At 36.0% G+C, this 23,218-nt stretch overlaps 1 protein-coding gene across 1 annotated transcript; it reads left to right on the top strand.

Annotated features, from left to right (window-relative positions):
• Positions 1-99: 99 nt before the first annotated feature.
• Positions 100-23,010, top strand: LOC137386869 (notchless protein homolog 1-like). Its single transcript, XM_068073055.1, has 13 exons — positions 100-330; positions 2,032-2,252; positions 3,976-4,055; positions 9,715-9,791; positions 11,256-11,353; positions 14,447-14,483; positions 15,231-15,386; positions 16,662-16,797; positions 19,107-19,153; positions 19,576-19,778; positions 20,105-20,264; positions 22,327-22,397; positions 22,707-23,010. The coding sequence occupies exons 1-13, from the start codon at positions 151-153 to the stop codon at positions 22,717-22,719; spliced, it is 1,479 nt and encodes a 492-aa protein (XP_067929156.1). The 5' UTR covers positions 100-150; the 3' UTR covers positions 22,720-23,010.
• The last annotated feature ends 208 nt before the right edge of the window (positions 23,011-23,218 follow it).

Raw genomic sequence — 23,218 nt, 5'->3', positions numbered from 1 at the left:
ATCTTTTGATCACTAGTTCGCTCGCTACTCTTCTACGATCATGGCCATCGCATAGAATCATAAGAACCGAAGGCTACCAAATTCAACACGTGAAAGCAAGGTCCGTTGGTGCTATTAAAAAGTTAAAAATAGTTAGTTTACCATTGAAACATGATGGATGTAGACCAAATGAACTGCGATGTTGTCTCATCGGTTATGGAAACTGAGGATAAGCATATTTTAGTACAGTTTAAAAGCGAGAATGGAGATTCCCTAGGTACTCCTTTCGATATGCCTACAAATCTGTCTAAGGAGCGACTACAAAGATTGTGCGATGCTCTTCTACAAAGTGTAAGTACAATGTATAACATATATCTTTCCATGTCAAAGCTGCTTTATTTAAAACGTTTATAAATGGTTTCAATATGTTAACGCAGAGGTTTCCAACCAGGTAGGAATTCCCCCTGGATGAACTTTGAATATACAAGGAGGAGCAGAGAGGTGTCGGATTTGATAGATTTTTAATTTGTCCTGCAGTGTCGTGTGAGTTTTGGTTTCATCATTTAACATTTTGGTTTTATCTATATCACCAATGGTATACAATCCTCCATGGGGGCTATACATAATTGATAACACTAGTTGCTAATAATGAGCTACTAGTCAGAGCCCAGATATATGTGAACACATCCATCCATGTTTTGGTTGAATAGTAAATTAAGCTATTCATAAACCAACTCGCCGCCATGCCGAAGGTCATGTTTTGTGGTGTGTTGTATGCGAGCTGTATAAAAATTTATATTTTGTTGTTATATGTTTAGACTTTAGATATATATGTACAATAAAATGGGATTAAAATTTTTATCAGTTGTTTGTAGTCATTAGAGTTAAAAGGGGAGAATCAAGTTTATGAAAAGACAAAAGGTGGTAATTGAATGAAAAAGGTGGGGAACCCCGGTGTTAGCGCCACAAATATTGGTTAGGCAATTCAACTATTGCATTGGCCTAATATAATAAAAGATAATAGCTACGGTACTTACCACAATCACAGCCATTAACATAGTGGTAAACAATTTTTAGCTATTCAGTATAGAAGGTATAAATCGACCAAAGAACCTGTGAGTATTTGATGTAATTCTATGAAAACTGTTCCTACTAGTTTAGCCTGGTGCATGCTTGCTGTTTTACACATTTGTTAAAGCGTCTATTCATGTTTTACTCTGTTGACTCGGAGCTTTATACCAAAAAACTAGTTTGTTGTTTACGTCTGATATAATCATAATTCATTCGGCTTTGTCCTTCAAAACCTTTTGTAAGCATTTGTTCTGTCCGTCGCTCTATCCCTTTGGTTATTCTCGTAGAGCTTTTGTTGATAGCCAGAGAACATCATGAGTTCCATCAGGCTCTTGCTTGAGTTACCAATGCACATGTTTTTGTGTTCTCTTGTTGGTTGATTTTGCTGTGGCATAAACTCTAGCTTTTGTCATTGGCATCAGTATTTGCTGCTATATCAGAAGTGTATGAGGGCACAATTTTTCCATGTAGTCAGGCTTGTGAGGGGCATCTCGACATTGGTGAACAACTTCTCTTATCTCTGGTGGTAGTGATACATTGCAGGCCGTGGTAGGCACACGCCCATTTTTACAGAGGCTCAAAGTTGGAGTAGCTCCTCTATGAAGAAAGCACTGTTAACTAGGGTCAACCAAAAAATGTATTAAACTTGTTACTGTTTGTGCATTTTCAAAAGCAGAACCCATCGAGATTGGACACAAGAATTTACTTCACAATTATTGGTTGTTCAACATGTATTATTTTCAAGCTATTAATTGACAGTTGTATTTTACGAATGTTACTTGAAGCATGGGCTATCGTGGGTCGTGAGTTGAAAGATTACTTATTTCATTTCTACCTAGGTTAGTATATCTATAGCTACAAAGTCAAGGAATCTGTGTCAGGAAAGCGTCAAGGAATCTGATTAAGTATCAACCATATCTGAACTAATCATGGCTCTGTCACAGTTGTGAGATCGTACTAAGTGGTAATATTTTATTATAGGTAGAACGAACACCCTATAAGTTCTATGTGAATGATATCGAGATCACATCAACTCTAGCAGAGTCTCTAGATTCTGATACCCTTGAAGCATCGGAAAAGGTTTTAGAAATAGTTTACCAGCCTCAAGCAGTGTTCAAGGTCAGAGCTGTGACTAGGTGTACAAGCACAATTGAAGGACACGCAGAGGCCGTCATATCAGTATCATTCAGTCCGGATGGAAGGTAGTATGTATATTTGTATCCCTCGCTGTATCTTCTAGTATCAGTCTATATAGTTGTATTACTCTTGAAGTCATTTGCTGCTTGAATAAGTCTACCTCCGTATTTCTCCCAGTTTTTTAATAATAAAAGCTGTCTTTTCTTGTCTCATTGTTATCCACATTTACGCAACATTGAGTTGGTACTGTTGTTTCTGTAGTTATTGGTGATGAGCAGCCATGGGCTATGATGGTGTGATGTAGCTTTCTGGTGGGGATGTTTACTATCCGTTATGTCTTTAAGGCGATTCTACAGCATTCAAATAGCTGAACAATCCTTTTTCTTCAAGTGCTCATATTATTTTAGTAATTCAAGAAGCAACCCTGTAGCTGTTCATAACCGTGTTACAAGAAGACTCAGATCGCACCAACTAGCAGATCTGCCGCCAAACCATGAATTAAAACGTGTTCACATAGCTTGAGCCACTGAGTAATTTTAAGCAAGCCATTTTAATGGTACAGAGCTTTCCCTATTGGAAATGTTCGATATGGCGGATATATATGTGTTACAGTCTGGCTACTCATACATATACAGCATGGAAATACATCGTTTGCGAAGCCAATGTGTTGTCAATAATTCGTTTCGAAACGCACATGTTGATCGACATCAGTAGATATATAATCGGCGCATCTTTAATAGGATGAAATAGTTAATTTTACTAGCTTGATTCCATATTTTTTATTTCCCATGCATGCTGGTCTATCGATGATAGGTTTTTGAATGAAGATGACAACTGAGCTTCACATAAACAACTATTTGTATGTGGACAAATATATTCTCACTAGTTATGCTACTTACGCATATACGAAGCTCATTTCTTTACTTGTATAAGTTGAACTTATTTATAAACCATTTCAAGTAAATATTTTGGGTAATTAAGTAGATTAAAATCCTTTTGTTTTCAGTTCCATATACATGTAGGTCATTAACTTGTCATAAAGTATTTTGGAACATCCAGCAAGATTGTCATGGCCTTCACATCCCTGAACCAAGTTCTCATTGGTCAATCAATTTTTAACACATCGACACATTCGACGCATCGTGTTTTATTGTTGGTGTGTATCCACAGCAAATATCTAGACTACACATTGATGATGCATTTTGCAGGTTTGCCTATGCAGAACCTTTTCTCTATCATAATAACGCAGTGTCGTTATTACTAGTAACTGCACCCTTCAGCTATCGAAACTTTGTTATTCCAGTCATGTTCATAAGCCAAAATATCACGCGTCTAGTGACAAAACCGCCTTGGAAAATTTGTCTTTTTCTCGAAAAAGCCCACAAGTACTGCTCAAACGCAGCCTTGCGCTGTCTCACTGCATGAGTGTTAGAGCAAATATTCTTCTTGATGGTTAGTGTCTGTCTGACTCGCTTCTGGACAGGCAATATCAACAGTGAATTTCTGTCTCTCCACCAGTTTAAAGTTTACTTCCATTCTGCATCACTGAAGCTTGGTCTCCATTAGTTGAACTTGAGTATTTTGCTTTTGGACTCAGAAGTAAAACCTAATTACAGCTATTTTAATATAATATGTAAAAATTTGCATGTTTTTTTATCTTAATGTAAAAGTCAATCTAGACGGCTGCTATTTGGCATCAAGATCAAAGGAGTTATTAGTCCATACGTACATGTAGTTTTTGGGCAAGAGTAGATAAGACTAGGTTGCATGTATTATTACTACTTTTAGATATTTAGCCAGTGGCTCAGGTGACACCACTGTTAGGTTTTGGGACCTACAGACAGAGACCCCTCACCATACATGCAAAGGTAGACCTATGATGGTATTTTTATTTATTGATAAAATTCATTTATCTCATATGATTTACAAAATTGAGCTCAAGGAAATTTGTTTATATAACAAATTTGTTTGCAAGCAAGTTCAAATAAGTACAGACAACTCTCATTTGTTCGAACTAATACAGATCGGGTCATGTTCGGACACTGAAAAAATCCGGACATTGAAAATTGAGTACTGTACATTAACTCTTTCGCTACCGTAAGCCAATGAATCGGCCGGCTAATCAATAGGGTTTCACTTTTATTATTACGAAGCCTATGCATTAGGTAGACCAATCGTATTTTGTCTCCGACGAAACAACCTTGTTGCCAATCACGTGCAACCAATTGAAAATCTTTTTGCTAAGCAATTCCATTTCTAATTATTTTTTAAAACCACGACAACCAGATCGCTGTCGTCATAGTAATAATAAAATCACCACGTTCTTCCAATGCAAAGGGAGCGTCAGATATTTTGTGAGAGTGGGAGATTCACTAAACAATTTTATACTTATCTTGTAGAGAACTTTGTTCTGAATAAGTTGCATTTTACAGTAAAACAATATCTGCATTGATTCTCGAGATATTGCATAAATACCATCGGTATATCGATATTTTGAAAATTCGTTTGGATTAATTTGGTCAGAATAGCGAATTTAACACGGTAGTGAAAGAGTTTAACATCCTATATTGTCTTATATCCATACTCTTAGTATACAATATGGTAAAACAAGCATATGCAGTATACATGAGAGAGTAAAATATGGTTATACCTACAGTAGCGTACAGTATAATATTATTAACTGACAATAACAGATAAAAATTACAGGACAATACTTTGGCGGTAAACTCACCCGCATGCGTCGCCTGTGTCATCTATTGTGAAAGCCGCCTATTGGTCAAAGCAGTCATTTTACGGAAAGACACAGCCACATCGTACATTCGTCCAGATAGCTGAAGGTCATAGAAAGTGAATTTTGAAGAAGTTGAGGTCAACTGTACTTACAAAAACCTGTAATACCGGAACTATAATGCTATAAAAAGATCTACAAATTAATAGACTATCACTGACTCTTTACAGTGTACAGCTGGTAGAGTGTATTTACCGCCCATTTTAGCTCAGTACAGGGGTCTGCAACCTTTTCCACTCAAAGAGCCATTTGGACCCGTTTTCCGCAAGAAAAAATGCAGTGGGAGCCACAAACCCCTTGTGTTATTTTAAATAAATAAAAAAACTACAGGTAATGTTTTTGTTTGGCTTTTACTGATCTTATACCATGTTTACATCATAAAACGAAAAGGTGTGGCATGTATAACGATTTAACTGCTTAGAAAACAAAATTACACTATTGTAAAGAACAATAAAATAGCTAATTATAACTTGAACGTAATGTGAAAATATTATGTCGTGTTTAAGTTTACTTTCAAGAAAAATTTCAACTTCATGTTTAATTCAGTCCTTCTTTTAACAAAACGCCGAACTTAAATATTAACTGCAGCAAATGTGCTACGTTTCTTGAGTGCTGTCATTTGGTGCATACGGTGAGTAAGCTGTCAACATGAATAATAAAAGACAATTTATTCAAACAATGACAAAATATGAATATATGCAAAATAGTCAATTATAATATTAAAGAATAGAGAAAGTATAATATTATGATGCTTTATTATGTATCTTGAGGTGTTGACTGATGTTCTAAAAAAAGAATCAAGGAAATTGACCCACCAGAAGATGAGATATAGCCAGCCAAACACAGGTCTACCTAATAAGGAATCGGAGGAAAAACCCTTCGAAAATCCCGTGAATTGTGATGTATGAAATCGACTTATTGGACATGTGCCGAAGTTGCGCACCCTTACCGCCGTTACGTATACTGATTGTTTTAGGCTACGAGATGTGGAACGCTTCTCGTGATAGTAAAGAATTTACAGACTAGCTCTGGTTTCTCAGGAAAACCAAGCAAACATTGTGTGGTAAAGGCAAATGCCCACAACCCCTTGCCATGATTTTTCAAAACAGAAGAGCAGATTTTGACTATTGTGCTTCAAATTTTAACTCGATCTCCACGGATATGCTCCGAAGATCCTCTGTTCAATGAATGGCGCGTGTATAGTCTATATTATCCGATATCCGTGATTTGCAGTTTGTTTAGAATAAGAAACGATAATGTGAATTTTTGTTCATTCATCATCTTTCTACTGTGTACCTACTGCAGCATTCAGTTGATTTTCATGATTATCGTCACTATTAACAGACTGTAAGTTCACTACAGCCATAATTTTAAAAAGAATAACTTGACCGTGCTGCTCTTGGTGTCAGAAAATAAAACGATAACTTTTTATTTGATTCTTCTATTTATCTATTATCTTATCTATGATTATTTTTTATGATTAATATTATATTCATAATGCATATTATACAAAATAATAATATAACTGCGTATAGAATAAATGATGTAACTAATATAATTTATAGAAAATTCCAAATGATAACCGAGATTGATGATTGATTTCATTGATTAGCTATAGATAAAAGAAATCTGAACAGTGCTAAAGATGAGTCTGAATAGGGAAGCTAAGTGGGAGAACAACAAAACTGAGCGGAACTAGCAAGATACCGAAATGTTGCGAAATAATAGATGCGCGTAATTATTTCATGCTAAAACTAATCTACACGTCAGAGGGACTGGTTCGGAACTCCCAGAGCAATGATTGTTAGGCCCAATTTGATTGTTTTATACTTCCAGGGATTAAACAAATTAAAACACCGTGATTGTTATAGGAGAGGGCAATAGTTGGCTTAATTGACCAATGGCACACAAGTCGATTTCATACGTCATATATTGATGATTACCAAAACACTTATGTTTTTGGTAGACCTGTGTTTGGCTGGCTATATCTCAGCTTCTGGTTGGTCAATCTCCTTGATTCTTTTTTTAGAACATCAGTCAACATTTCAAGATAAATAATAAAGCATAATAATATCACACTTTCTCTGTTCTTTAAAATGATTTTTGCTCAAATTGGCCTTATGCATCAGTTTTGAAACGGCCTTTTTTCTCTCGTTTTCCTCTGGATATTTTTGAGCAAAGGCTGCGGGTTTATTCTAAGTGTCTGCAAAATTTGACTTTTTGTTGTTTGCAAATTTCTCATTACATATTAAGCAAACTGGTGAACCAGTCTCATCAGCCGTGAAAGCAAATGAATCAGTCCACGTATGATTAAATGTTCTATTTTCCTCTGTCACTTTTCTTTTCTTAGTATTCGCCATAGTTTGCCTATCTGTGGTAAAAAAGATCAAGAAGTATCGTGCCGGCTGGCGTAATTCTGGCGGTTTTATTGGCGCATAGGTAATGATGCTTGTTTGATTTATCACCATAATTGCAATTTTTTAAATTATATTACAAAATCTAGTGATAAAACTTCTATATTTTTATGAACTAGAAATTCCCCTGTCATACAGCCCACGACCAAAGTAATATTGGAAAAAAGAAAGGGTACTGGTGGTTGAGAAATGCAATATTAGCAGTCAATTGGCACTGCAGTGCAATGGGTGTTATTATGTACAACAAACAGCAATAATGAAAGGAAAAGATTATATGTTTATATCTCTCCCCTGCAATAGGAGAAATGCATTGTTAGAAGTAAAATGCACTGATATTATTAGAATAACCAATATTATTAATATAGTAATAAAGTAATAATAGAAAACCAATGCACAATTTTGTTTACATTTCAAAACGTCATATCAACCAATATCAAGAAGTTGTGATATTTATCTAGATTTTTAGAAAATCTATTTAACAAAATTATTTAGAAAAAATAATAACAGTAACATATTGCCCAACATCGGTCACTATATACTTCGATCTTGTAAATTCGTATGATTATTCTTATAATTAAATCTTATAAAATCGAATAATTATTCTTATAATTAAATATTGTAATAATCTTATAAGAATCGTTAGAAAAATATCATCGTCATTTCTTTTACTTTCACTGCTTTGGGCATCAGTTGGAATACCAAAGTACTCGTTATAAGTGTCCAAAATGTCAGTTACTTTGAAATCGGCAAAAAAGAAACGATTACTTTTCAGTACTACTACGTTAGTTACAGAAACCTTCGGCAATTGGACAGTGCCCTAGACTGGTGAAATATGCATATTTTTCTCGTACAATGCGCACGACTCAATAGTTCTACTCTCTGTCACACGCCCTTATCGACGTTTCGTTGGCCGGTCTTAATTTTGATTAAAAAAGGCTTGTCAAACTTTTAATGACGATTTTAGGCTAAATTAATGTCTATTTATGTATAATCCGATCATATGGGGTAGTTTTAGGATATTGTCTACAAATTTCAATGACTTGGTAACATATTTAAATAGGTTTATATGTGTTTTGTATCGTTATTATACTTAAACGACTCCATTGAAAAATGATTAAATTTGTTGATGATATTTCGGTACAAATGTTTGGTAACGGCCGTTCATGAATAATTTTCGTGAGTTGTGTGCACATATGCGTTTATCATAAAGCTCTCAAACAATCGCTTCACTCGTGTTTGGTCGTGGGATTACTTGGCATAGAGTGAAAAAAGAAAAAAATCCCAAGTCACCTCAGCCGCAGCGATGGAATAATAGAGCCGCATGCGGCTCCGGAGCCACGGGTTGCTGACCCCTGGCTCAGTACACGTGGAAAAGTTAGTGAAAGCCTAGAGATAAAACAGGATTCTCTTTAGCGCTTGATAATTGGTTTGCCTAAATCCAAATCATAAATCCATCAGAAATCAGCTTACTTTGTTACTAGACACCTAGTTATTGTTGTACTAATATTTTCAACCAAGTTTGCATTTTATATTAAAAGAAAATATTTTTTTTACTTGTTAACAAAAAATTGCTAATTTTAAACTCGTAAGTTGAATAGACAAAATTATATCTCAGAGGGATTTATTTTTCCAAAAAGAAAGCTGCATGTGTTATTTTGCAGTAAAATGAGCAGTTTCTAGTTTTCTCACCTAGATAGACTGAGGTCCAGGTAGCACTGCTTCAGTATGTTATGAATATCTATCAAAACTAAAGCTACCATCTGATTCATTAGCTCATCCATTTCCTAATCATTTGTCAGCACCTTCTTTACGGCAGCACCTTCTTTACGGCAGCATTAATGCCTAAACTTTTCTTGAACTGCTCATCATTAAGACAATTCTCACTCATGTGTAGCTGCACCTTCTATTGTCCCCTTGTTAATGTCCAATGTTCTAATGTCTACTACTTAGCCTTCCTTTTCAAGTTGCCCTAAATATATGTATATGTTGAGCTCACGCTTTACGCATCAGTCAGTCGTTGTCTCTGCTGCATTCAATATGCTGCCACCTGCTACTTACTGTCTTTGCTGTACTCACTACGCTGTCACTTTTATTTATTGTCTCCTATTTTCATTATGCTATGCTGTCACCTGCTTCTCATTGTCTTGATTACCATCACTATTATTACTGTCACCTGTCACTTAATGTCTCTTCAATTTTCATTATGCTATGTTGTCACCTGCTTCTCATTGTCTTAATTACCATCACTATACTGTCACCCATTACTTATGGTTTCTCATGTTCTCACTATACTGTTATTTGTAACTTATTGTTGCTCATTTATAGGTCATAAACAATGGGTTTTATGCATTGCCTGGTCTCCTGATGCCAACAAGTTAGCCTCCGCTTGCAAGAAAGGGCAGGTAAGTGCTTATACTAATTCAAGTAATCCCACGACCAAACACGAGCAAAGCGATTGTTTGGAAGATTTATGATAAATGCATATGTGCACAAAACTCTCGAAAAATTATCCGTTAACGGCCGTAACCAAACCCTTGTACCGAAATCTCTTCAACAAATTTAACCATTTTTGTGTAGAGTCGTTTAAGTATAATAATGATACAAAACACATATAAACCTATTTAAATATGTTACCAAGTCTTTGGAAGGTTACCGCAATATCTTAAAACTAACCCATCTGATCGGATTATACATAAATAGACAGATTAATTTGGCCAAAAGTCGCGATAAAAACTTGACAAGCTTTGTCTAATCAAAATTAAGACCGGCAAACGAAACGCCAATAAGGCCGTGCGACAAATAGTAGAACTATTAAGTCATGCGCATTTCATGAGAAAAATGTGCACATTTCACCAGTCTATGGCATTCTCTAATTGCCGAAGGTTTCTGTAATTAACGTAAAATTACAGAATAGTAATCGTTTCTTTTTTGCCCATTCTACGGGATTCTGACATTTTGGACACTTATAATGAGTATTTTGGTATTCCAACTGATGTCTAAAGCAGTGAAAGTAAAGGAAATTACGATGATATTTTTCTGACGATTCTTACAGTATTACCTATAAGATTATTACAATATTTAATTGTAAGAATAATTATTCGATTTTATAAGATTTAGTTATAAGAATAATTATTCGAATTTACAAGATCGAAGTATATAGTGACCGATGGTGTGCAATATGTTACTGTTATTATTTTTCTAAAGATTTTGTTGATGGTACTACGGCTGTGCTCAATATTGCGGTACTGCCAAGCCGTTTTTAATATCTGCAAAATTAAGTAATAGGCCTACATCTTCTTATAGATATACATCTATTTCTATGACAACCAGCTAAAATTTGTTTAGATTTTTAAATTCAGCATAATTCTTTAGAAATAAATACAAAAATCTAGATAAATATCACAACTTCTTGATATTAGTTGCTATGACCAATGATGTACAGCCCCCCAGCTATATATATATGTATATTACACAGCAGCTTGTCATTTTACTTCTAATATTGCATTTCTCCTATTGCAGGGAGAGATATAAACATATAATGTTTTCCTTTTATTATTGCTGTTGTACATAATAACACCCAGTACATTACAGCTACCATTGCAGCTACCATTGCAATTCTCCTACTGCACTGCAGTGCCATTTGACTGCTAATATTGCATTTTTCAACCAGCAGTACCTTTTCTTTTTCCGTTATCACTTTGGTCGTGGGCTGTATGACAGTGGAATTTCTAGTGATAAAATATTCTTATTTAAGATATAGGTCTGTTTGAGCTGAGGCCATTGTAGCTGAGAGCATTGTAGCTAGGTTATCAAGTCTCACTCATAATATCTCCATTAGGATGTTATTACCTCAGCTTGTATCACAGGTATGCATATGGCAACCAGAGACAGGGAAGCAGATAGGGAAGACCTTGATAGGCCACAAACAGTGGATCACATCTCTCAGCTGGAAGCCTCTGCATTTGTAAGTGGAAATTAGTTTGAATTTGGAGACTTCAGAAGTTATCATTTGGAAGAGAGGAATGTCAGAGTTGACTGCTGATTATTGTATTACTTGTTGGGGAGAGAAGGGGCTCAATAGTTACACTTAGAGATTGATCGGTGTTCGATTCATCCCATTGACCATTTTCCTATCACAAATTCCGTCACCACTATACGCATGGGCATCGAGTCTAGCTACTTGCTTCTTTAGCACCTACTACGGCGGCAGTTGTGACGAGAGAAGTTAATTTAACCATAATGAGTTTTATAATTCTGGACATTAAAACTCACCATAACCTTTGTAAAAACATAGCAGTCGTAACTAAACCATTTAGTATGTGTATTAACCGGCAGGTGGTCACCTGATGATATAGCCATACTACTTGTTCAGGTGCTACCACATGCGATCGTAAGACTATCTGCTGAACTATTTCTGTCAGATACAATGGTCTGACCATCTAGCTGTCTTGTTCTCAGCAGAGGTCTTCTCTGGTAGGGATGAAATCTTAAATAATTAAATATACTTCCAACTTTACCAATCGTGTGTTAAAATAATGAGTTTTGCTAAACATTTAGTCTGTATCAGGGTAGAATGCTCCCTAACACACTATGCCTGTCGCATGGTGTATTCTCAAGAATGATGGAATTACAAGAGTCACAGTAGTTACTATAATAATAGCCGTGTTGGTCTCTCTGCCAAAGCCATGCTGAGCGTTAGGAAAAATGATTGCCCCGTAAGGAACTTGAACTCTGGTGTCCATAGTTGCAGCTAAGCGCTCTAACAGCTGTGCTATCGGACACCATGCAGCATCACAGAATAACTGTGCACATAATTATTACCCATTATAATGATTGCGCATGGCGCACGGAAATAGTATATATAAACTATGTATGACTATATAACTATGTGTAAATATGTACCAGTATATATAAAGTATAATATACTCTAGTAAAGTAGAACCTACATGTATAACATGGTATATATATACATAGTCCAACTGTGAGTGTTGTACAACCCCGTACAAGTTAGACTCTAGTAATTAACAGCATAAATAACGCAGCAGGAGTGACAAATTCAAATATTGGATGGGTGATATCACAGTATTTTAGGTCATTTAGTTGAAAGGTGAGCCCTTCCATGTTAACTTGAAATTACTTATTTTGGCGTCATTTCAGTCCAAAGTCCAAAGTCTAGTTAGCAAACTCAGCAAACTTACCCTACAGGATGAATTTATTCGCGGAGTTATATTTCGCGAAAATTGTCTTTTCATGCATATTCGCGGATGAATTTATTCGCGGCTGAAAATTGCCACTCTCTAGGAAAAGTTAACTCTATTGCGGCTAATAATAGTTATTCCTACGCATGCGCACACCGCGTGTTCCGGTTTATATTTAGCTTACAACTGCGAGGCCATCATGCTATTCTACGGTAAACAATTTTTGCTGCGTCCAGAGGTTTTCACGAATATTCATCGCTTTGGAGGCCTTTGATAAGCCAACAACTTGTGGTAAGTAATGAGTTTTTTACATTTACTAAATTAGTTGAATTTTACTTTGGTTCTTCGGTAAAACACAATACTAATTTTTTCCATCCCTACTGCTTCATTATTTGTTTTAGTGTGAGAGAGATTTTTCATCATACACCGAAGAACAATGATTGCAAGGGTGGTAGATGTCATTCTTAGAAGATCACCAATCATTCAGGGAGGTCTGGAAATTGAGGTTGAAGTGACTGCAGCTACTTACGAGAAGAATATATGTTTTTAAAAAAGGAACAAAAACGCCTTTACGAGCACAAATCTTTGGCCAACCGGCAGAACTTTGCAATAGTAAGCCACGAGGAGAGTTCTAATGATAACTTCCTTACCAGCCATGTAGTAGCGAGAGAATCGCCTTCAACACCTACCCAAGACAGTGACAGCGACAGAGCTGCTATTACCAAAATAACTAGTCAGAAAGCACCATTACACGCTAGTATTCACATATCAAGAGTACCAGTTTAATTTTATTGCTAGACAACCGCCATATGGACTAAACTGTTTATATTTACTCCATTCATCGTTTGTAAAATTTTATTTGTATTTGAAATATTTTATTTGTACACTCAAGTTTGTAATAAATTATAATACATCTATACATGAAATAAAATATATAATTTAATCATGTTTGCTACAGCGATATCAAGGAGTTGTTGTCGATGAAGGGGTCTAGGTTGACTGGTTGCCTCTCTGCCAATATTCCTGCCTTGATGAATATTACTACTTGTCTTTAGCTTTCGTAATCGGAGTAGGTTGTTTCATTCTCAATCTGCAGTGAACACAAAAAAGAAAAAATATTAACGAGTGTTGAGGAAGTACAAAAACAATAGCTGAAGTATTTGATGAAAGCGATCAGTTTTTAAACAAAAGAATTAACTAATGCAGTTAATTATGGAAAAACGTATCTGCAAAGCAAATACATACCATAATGTCCAGATCAGAATCATGATCGTCCTCTACTTCGGTATTAGAGATTGATGGAGTTGATTCTAATGTAAAAAGACTAGGAGAGCTTTTTTGCTATGCTGAAGCCATGCCGAATAACTAGTAAAAACCTTGAATAATTTTGTAAAGTTTGACGCAAGGGCAATAAAGCTCGAAGCCTGGCGATGATTTTACAGAAGTTTTGGAACTCGGCTACGTTTAGTACTTCTGCCTCGCGGCTATTTTCGCGATGACGCCATTCTGCATATCTTGTGACAACCTCGAATAATTTTGTAAATAAATGTGATGCATTGCCAATGGTGTTAGTTCAAAGCTCAGGCAATGATTTTAAAAATGTTTTGGAACTCAATTACGTTTAGTATTTACATTAAAAACTAGGCTAGCGACTAGTTTTTAATTTGATGCAGTAGTTATTCTCTCTTGTGATTAAAAATAGAACTAATTATTCACTGAATTTAATAATTCGCGGGAATGACTGTTCGCGAAATCGCGAATTTTTATGACCAACGAATATTGTCATCCTGTAGGGTATGTAGTGCTTGGGAATGCATCATGGTAGGTCATCAAATGTTTTTTCTGGTTTCTCATTGTAGAGATGGAGAGTGTCGACTGCTAGCTAGCGCTTCCAAGGTATACCGTATGCCAGCCTCTTCTTGTGATGTAACATATCTATGACTTTCATGACACTCTTTGGTTTGCGGGAACATTGTAATTTCATTATCTATGACATGTCATGATATTGCCTCGTTGGATATGTCATGTCAGAGCCTGAGTTGACATGTCATAAGTGATACAATGAATGACATGTCATCCCAGTTGTTGGTTTAATGTATCAATCCATCTTATATTTGTCGTGCTGCTACCATTTGTACGATTCTCCTATGTGTTATATCTAAAGTATAACACGATAATCTATCTATGATTACTAGTATGTAGTATATCATCAAAACTATAACATGATACTCTACATATGATTACTAGTATGTATATCATATAAGTTATAACATGATACTCTACATAGGATTACTGGTATGTATATCATCTAAGGTATAACATGATACTCTACCTATGATTACTAGTATGTATATCATCTAAGTTATAACATGATACTCTACCTAAGATTACTGGTATGTATATCATCTAAGGTATAATATGATACTCTACCTATAATTACTAGTATGTATATCATCTAAGGTATAATATGATACTCTACCTATGATTACTAGTATGTATATCATTTAAGGTATAGCATGATACTCTACCTATGATTACTAGTATGTATATCATCTAAGGTATCATATGATACTCTACCTATAAATGTATGGTTACTAGTATGTATGCCATCTGAGATCTAGTTTGGCTGTAATTTTATGGTAGGATGGCACGGTGAGGATATGGGACACGGTGTTGTCACAGTGTCGCCTGGTGCTGAGTGGTCACTCCCAGTCGGTGACGTGCCTCAAATGGGGTGGGACTAACCTTATCTATACAGGATCCCAAGACAGAACCATCAAGGTCTGGAGATCTGAGGATGTAAGTATATTTCACCTTTATTGCATCTCCTATTTGAGGCCTGCCCATTAGATCACCTGCTGCTTATTGTCAATCAGTAGAAACATATTATGTGGTTGAACTGTACCTTCACCTGGTGTCACCGTAGAAGATCTCAGTTCTCTACAGAGCCTTACAATAACTTTAATTAAATTATTTAAAAGGCTTCACTGTATTGGCTAACAAACTTGTGAAAAAAGCAAATTTTGTATGATTTATCATAGAAATTAGTGATTACTTATGCCAAGAGAGTTGCGCCCTCTTGTTATCCTTAGTTATCACACAATTACTACTCTGCCTTGTTGGTTAAATCTCGTTATGCACATGTATACCAGTTGTACATCTATCCTAGTCTATCATGGGCACAAAAGTAAATCTTTCTACATTCCAGTGTTAATCAAGTGTAAAAGTAGTTAGGATTTCATTACAATAGTATTGATAAAAACAATACAGAAGAATAAAATGCAGTATTATGGAAAATACGTTGATTCGTAGCACATTGTCTAATGTAAGAATTCTGTCTTTTAAAATACGATAAGGGTCTGACAGTCAAACCGCTACATATTGAATTGATTCCTTACTAGATTTGCTATGTATTCTCAAATTGTTACATAATGGAGCAAATATTCTTCTAAAATATACACCATAATTCATTTAGTTTATTCCACTGTTACAAACCTTCTCGGATCCTTTAATAAGTTTTGCAGGTAATTAATTACACAGGGTTTAAAACCTAAGTAGGATAAAGTATGAGTGTAAATTAGTAAATGTACTAATTGTTATAATAGAAGCAGGGAAAGAAGAGTAGGTTTGGGGATGGGTAGAAGCAGGGAAAGAAGAGTAGGTTTGGGGATGGGTAGAAGCAGGGAAAGAAGAGTGTAGGTTTGGGGATGGGTAGATTGAAAGCTCAGCTCAATCTGGTAACTTGAACTAGTAAAATTGGAGTCAAATTAACTTTCATATTTTTATCATGTTTGTAATTTTTACATTTGATTTTTAATTTTCATTATTTTCACTTTCTCTCCTGGATAAATAAAACTTTTATATACGTATTTATGTATAACTTTATATAAACGCTTTGGATAAACTTCAGACATCAGACGTTGCAATTCACTTGGGTTGCTTGATCAAATTTTATGCCATTTTCAAAGAATAGTTATAGGAAGGTGATCGCAGGTCAATGTTGGCCTGTACTTCAGTATATGAACAGTGTTTAGTGAGTGTAGTGATATAGTTCTATCATTTATCCATTTCCAGGGAGTGTTGTGTCGCACCTTGCAAGGTCACGCGCACTGGGTCAATACTCTAGCCCTAAATACAGATTACATACTGCGGACAGGGGCCTATGATCCATCAAAGGCGACTATTGTTTACAGTGGAGAGAACAGCACACGTGAGTATTCTTCTATACTCGTTAGGATTTCTTGTAGGCTGGCTAGTTTTCATCTCTTTGCGTCTTTGCTCAACTCCTTGCGTCCAGCCGCCTATCCTCAGTGTAAGTCTGAGGATAGGCGGCTTTACCCCTACATGTATGCCATAGTTATTAACTTCAGATCAGTGTTACAATGGCAGCTATCGTTGAGCTTGTAGCCACTGATGGCTAACATAATCTGCATTGATTTCACATGTCAAATTGGTGTAATGTTGAGTTTTTGGATTTGTCTGCTCATTATTGCAGGTAAGACAACTCTGTGATAATAATTGCTAGTACAGTGCACCCTCGGGATACGATTACCCTGATATACGATTTTTTCACCTTACGAAGTTGAACATTGTGAGATCTTCACCTCGCTATACGAATTTTATTTCACGATACGATTTTGAGAAAAGTTTCGCCCGAGTTAAAATTTGGCGGTTGGTGTGCTCATAACGCACGTCGAAATAACAAAGACACCGAAATACAGTTTGCCGAAAACGTTTTCAGAACGTTTAGAAGAGATACGATGACCGACTTCTCTCAGGACAGTATTTCGCGTTGAAATTTCGTGTAAAATACATAAGCGAGAGCAAATATTCATTTTCAGTGTTATACTCTCTTTTACTATAAACTTTTAGTCAGCATACGTATATAACTACCAGCATCCATATTTAATTCGTTAGCTATGGAATCTGAGACCGATACAAACGTTACAAAACGAAGAAAAAATGATTTCCATGTCAACAATGTTGGAAGTCATAAATATGAAGAAAGCGCTCGTATTGTTAATATTGTCAAAGAATATGGTCGTAACTAATCAGAATTTGCAGTTATTATTAAAGCAAGCACAAGGAGGAGCTTACGACTGACGATTTGAAACAGTTGGAAGGCCATGCAGGCGATCAGCATTAAAGAGGAGCAACCCTTTAGTATGGGCGAGGGCCGAGGAACTAGAAGATACAGAAAAACCTACATTGGCAGAAATATTTCAAGTGTTTAATTTACTGATGTGGGGACTGGTACATAAAACCAATGTGTGTGGAATGTATATCATTATTTATATTTTTGTGGCATGTTTTATTCATTTCATTTTATGTTTTATTTATTTCATTTTGATTTTGTTTTATTTTCTTGTTCAACCATGTCTTTGCAGTCCGGCCTGTTCTTTATTACGTAAATACAATTCCTCGTATGTATGTAACTCATATAACTAGCTACTCAAGATAGTTGACGCATCCACATTACTTTCTGAAACTTGCTAAAGCCCTGTCCTTTAGGGTATAAATACGTCCAAACTTTGTATGTTTGGTTACATTGATTCTTGCGCACATTTCATACAAGACAACCTACTGTACCACCTTCTCTGGATCCTTTTACAAGCGTTAGCTAGCTAGCAATTTTCTGCATTGCACCGTCAACCTTTTCTTTTAAACCAGTAAAAAAATTGGACAGGAATGGACAACTTCTTTTAGCCTGCTAGTAAATTTCCAATTCATTACGTATTAAATTTATTTTCAAGTGTACAGCAACATAATTAGCATTGATACGCTTTTGCCTCCTCTCTGCTTTACTCGCTACATGTTCCTGCTGAAGCCATGTTACTCCAAAGGTATGTACGCCCTGTATAGCAAATAAAAAAAAAAATTTTTTCCGGTAGCCATTAAATGGTCAAGATTGCGAGAGGCTGCTTTCTATAACTGCATCGCTCGGCCTAATTGATTTAGGTTGAAAAAGGTTTCAACCAGACACGCTAAATTTTATAGTGAAAGTGAAGATAGGAACTGCTGAAGGATAAAATTTCGTAATAAAAAGTTGAAATTCAGTAAAACAGTTCAAAATACATACTAAAACTTAGTTTTAAGTGTAGGTTTAGCGAGCTAAACTTACTTGAAGTGATTTCAAAGTTTATGTTATGCGTACCTTTTGAAGGTAAGAACTCCTTACCATACGCACTGCATTTGGTAAACACATTATAATTTTGCATTTTATTGCAGATCATAACCATTAAAATACACTAAATACAATACAGTTACTGTAGGTAACTATAATTACTAAAGTTAACATACTATTTTGTTGCTAATTGTCGATATGTACACATTTTTATAAAAATTTGACGATTTTTACCAGGGGATGTTTGCATTGTATAATTACAATGGTCTCTATACCCCGATATACAAATTTTTCGCCATACGTTGCCAACCCTAGAACGAATTAACATCGTATCTCGAGGGTGAACTGTAATTGAATTTCCTTGCAGTATGGTACTTATTGGAATATTTTTGCAGCTGTTGAAAAGGCAAGAAAAGCAATGGAGAGATATGAAGTTGTCAAGGTTTGTTACATTGTTAATTCTGACTCTTGAGTTTTATGAAAATACCGGAGACTGTTGTTGTCATTAAATATCGTTGTTGGTCAATATTAAAAAGTTACAATAAAAGGTTCTATGAGGATCAAATGAGAATTATCTATGTTAATAAAATATAGAGACTCTATCTGAAGTGACAGTTTAGTAATTGAAAATTTGTCATAGCAGAGTGGTGTTTTTCTTAACCAAACTGAATGTTATATACCAATCGTGTGATGCAGGAGCCATTCATTTTATGCATCTACATAAGAAAATAGTTGGATCAGTTAATTATCTGAGCTTCTTATTAAAAAAATTATGAGTTCATTTGTAAAGATTTTGAAGGTGTGTTCATAGCTGCTCGTCAACCAACTACCATCGCATTGCTAGGGCTATGAGGCTTCTTGCAGGGCTCTACATCGGAAGTGCTTGTTACTGGTTCAGATGATTTCACTCTCATAATGTGGCATCCAGAGGTAGAAAAGAAGCCAATCGCACGACTCACCGGTCATCAGCAGCTCATCAACGAGGTGCTCTTTTCTCCAGACACACGACTTATTGCCAGTGCTTCCTTTGACAAGTCTATTAAGCTCTGGGACGGCAAGACCGGCAAGTGAGTTGCTAAGAAGATCTCAGGCTGCATGTATCTATTAAGATAATCGTTCATAACACTAGCTGAGCATTTTTGTATTAGTATGAGGTGAATGTAGTACGTCCCTACAAGGTTGTAGATTCTAGTAGAGATGACTTTTCATTAGACATTGATTAGTTGAGGGCATTACTCAGCGTTGTCTCTTACACCCAGCCTGTTTCTGTAATTGATTTCAATCCATCAAATTCTTCATCTCATCTGTTCTTCTGGCTATACGCGCAAGCTTAGCATATTTGTATAGTTCGCCCGGTCCTGCAGCTCTCTATCCACATGATTACCCATGGCAGGTACTTGGCATCACTTCGAGGTCATGTGAATAGAGTTTACCAAATTGCCTGGTCAGCGGACAGCAGGCTCCTTTGCAGTGGCAGCAGCGATTCTACTCTAAAACTCTGGAATGTGGAGACAAGAAAAATTCTGAATGACCTGCCAGGGCATGCTGATGAGGTCTGTTTACTTCCCGTCTTCTCTAATATATGTGTCTTTGTATCAGCCTGTTTACAACCCTTATAACTGTATGATTACAACCCTTATAACAGTATGTTTACAACCCTTATAACTGTATGTTTACAACCCTTATAATTGTATGTTTACAACCCTTATAACTGTATGTTCACAACCCTTATAATTGTATGTTTACAACCTTTATAACTGTATGTTTACAACCCTTATAACTGTATGTTTACAACCCTCATAACTGTATGTTTACAACCCTCATAACTGTATGTTTATAACCCTCATACATGTATGTTTACAACCCTTATAACTGTTTGTTTACAACCCTTATAACTGTATGTTTACAAGCCTGATAACTGTATGTTTACAACCCTCATACATGTATGTTTACAACCCTTATAACTGTTTGTTTACAACCCTTATAACTGTATGTTTACAACCCTTATAACTGTATGTTTACAACCCTTATAACTGTATGTTTACGAGGTCTGATCCAAAAGTTCCCGAAATGTAGTTGTATACACTTGCATATTTGCATTATGGAAAAGCCCACTCCAGCGTTTGCTGGGAAACATCTCCGGAGTGTTGTCACAAATTTTCAGGTTGCTATAACAACGCGTTCTCATGTGAGCCAATGATATGTCAAGGTGTGTCAGGAGAATCCATCACTTTTAAAAAAAAATTTATTGTCATGTTTAATAAACCGGAGGGGTGTATTTGCATTAAATTTTGTGTGAAGTTAAGGAAAACAAGTACTCAGACATTGGCAAAGATAACTATTGCTTTTAGAAATGCTGCTCTAAAGAAAAGACAAGTTTTTAGTGGTACAAACGTTTTTGTGAAGGTAGAGACAGCACTGAAGATGACGGGAGGTCTGGCAGACCAGCGTCGTCAAGAACCTGCTCGTGAATTAACAGTGTGAGGTCATTAATTATGGCAGATCCTTCCTGAACCATTAGAGAAATATCTGGAGAGACTGGACTGGGTTTGGAACTGTTCAAAAAGTTTTAACTGACAATTTAAACATGAGACGAGTCGCAGCAAAGTTCGTGCCACGCTTGCTAACTGATGACCAAAAAGAGCTCAGGATGCACGCTTGCAACAATTTTAAGGAAGCTTTCTGGAATGATCAAAACTTTATTTTGAAGGTCATAATATCCTTGTTTTCCCTAATTTCACACAAAATTTAATGCAAATACACCGTTCTGGTTTATTAGACATGACGATAAAAAAAAATTTTAAAAGCGACGGATGTACCTGACAGACTTGACATATCGTTCACATGAGAACGCGTTGTCATAGCAACCTGACAGTTTGTGGCAACACTCCGGAGTTGTTTTCCAGCTAATGCTGCAATGGGTTTTTCCATCATGCGAATATGCAAGTGTATAGAACTCCATTTCGGGAACTTTTGGATCAGACTTCGTACAACCCTTATAACTGTATGTTTACAACCCTTATAACTGTATGTTTACAACCCTTATAACTGTATGTTTACAATCCTCATACCTGTGTGTTTTAATCATTGTTGGCATGAGGTGATAAGTGCTCTATTTACCAAACTAGAGGTGTTTTACAATTTGATTGCTCTACATTTTACCTTGGTAATCTTTCATATCGATTCTCATTATTAATGTTACTATCAATCAGCATCTGGTTGGCCTTGTAATACCTTAAGGTACATATGCATTGCTGACTTGGAATAAGTACAAAACTCAAATGGTTTGTCTTTTGTTTTTTATTTTATATTGACCAGCTTCTTAGCCCAGCATCTTTAGTTTTCATTCCGTGATCTTCTCCCTCACAGTTTTTGGTTTAGACAGCCTATTGCAATTTAGTTGTAACTTTTGGCTGTTGTGTTGTTTTCACACCGGGGTTTAACAATGCAGCATGTGTGTTTAATGAGCATAGATTATGAGATAGGATGAGGAGATTATTTAGCTATATAAGAGTTTAAATACAAGAAAGAGAGGAAAACTCTTGGGCATACACTGACATCCCAAGTGTCGTGCACCAGCTCAAACTTGCTGTTTATGTTTTGTGGTGCTTGTAGGTTTACGCAGTAGATTGGAGCCCTGATGGGCAAAGAGTAGCCAGTGGAGGCAAAGATAAGGTGCTCAAGATGTAAGTTGAGTTGTCATGTCTTTATTTGTTCTCTCTTGTGCAAACTTATCATCTACCCTAAGTAACCTAGTATTTACACATCGCAACTCACAAAGAAAGTATTAACTTGTTACTAAGTTTTTGTTAATAGTTAAACACACGAAATAGCAGGTTTTAACAGGTGATTATATTGGTAATGCAGCAGGGCGTGAACTGGCTAATTGTCTTCTTACGGAGAGACCATTACGAATGGTGTGACCAGGTTAGCAGGCAAAAGTAAGTTATTATTAGCATAAAGTTTTATCTAGTTAGTTCTACCTGTCGTTGTAGTTGGAGGCAGTGAGAAGTATGATGGAAGAATGATAGTGGTTAAGGCTAGCTGAGGATAGATGGAGCAGGGATTTCACAATGTCTAACAGGCTGGAATTCCCCACTCGGAAGAAAGCTAGAAGTTCATCTATAGTGAATGCAGCATGAACTAAGATTATTTCATGATTGTTTTTGGTGTCTGTCACTAGTCATTATGCAGCTTCTTGTTGTAGACAAGCTACATTTATAACTGCTACTGATGTATTGCTATCTTTTTGTCAGTCGGCTCGCAGAATGTCCAAATACAGATATCCTTAGATGTTTATAGAGGGTTTGTTTTAGGTAGGTTGACACAAGTTTTACCTAGTATACCGAGTGTGTAAGTAACGAATGTTCTTATTAGCCGCCTGATATCAGGAAAACCAAGAGGCAAGTGTGTATTGAGTTTATAATCTAATTAGCCAATAGAGACAGTTATTACTACATGCAAGACTTCATGGCTAAGCTGTTAACATGCTTATAGAGATGTTCAA

This window comes from Watersipora subatra, chromosome 2 (assembly GCF_963576615.1).
Source record: "Watersipora subatra chromosome 2, tzWatSuba1.1, whole genome shotgun sequence".
In the NCBI taxonomy this organism is placed as follows: Eukaryota; Metazoa; Bryozoa; class Gymnolaemata; order Cheilostomatida; family Watersiporidae; genus Watersipora; species Watersipora subatra.
This window is presented reverse-complemented; position numbering and strand designations above follow the sequence as displayed.

Coding starts and splice junctions, on each gene's coding strand:
- LOC137386869 (XM_068073055.1), top strand. CDS start 151: ATGATGGATGTAGACCAAATGAACTGCGATGTTGTCTCATCGGTTATG. Junction 16,798..19,106: donor CAGTGGAGAGAACAGCACAC/GTGAGTATTCTT, acceptor ATATTTTTGCAG/CTGTTGAAAAGGCAAGAAAA. Junction 19,154..19,575: donor AGAGATATGAAGTTGTCAAG/GTTTGTTACATT, acceptor GGCTTCTTGCAG/GGCTCTACATCGGAAGTGCT.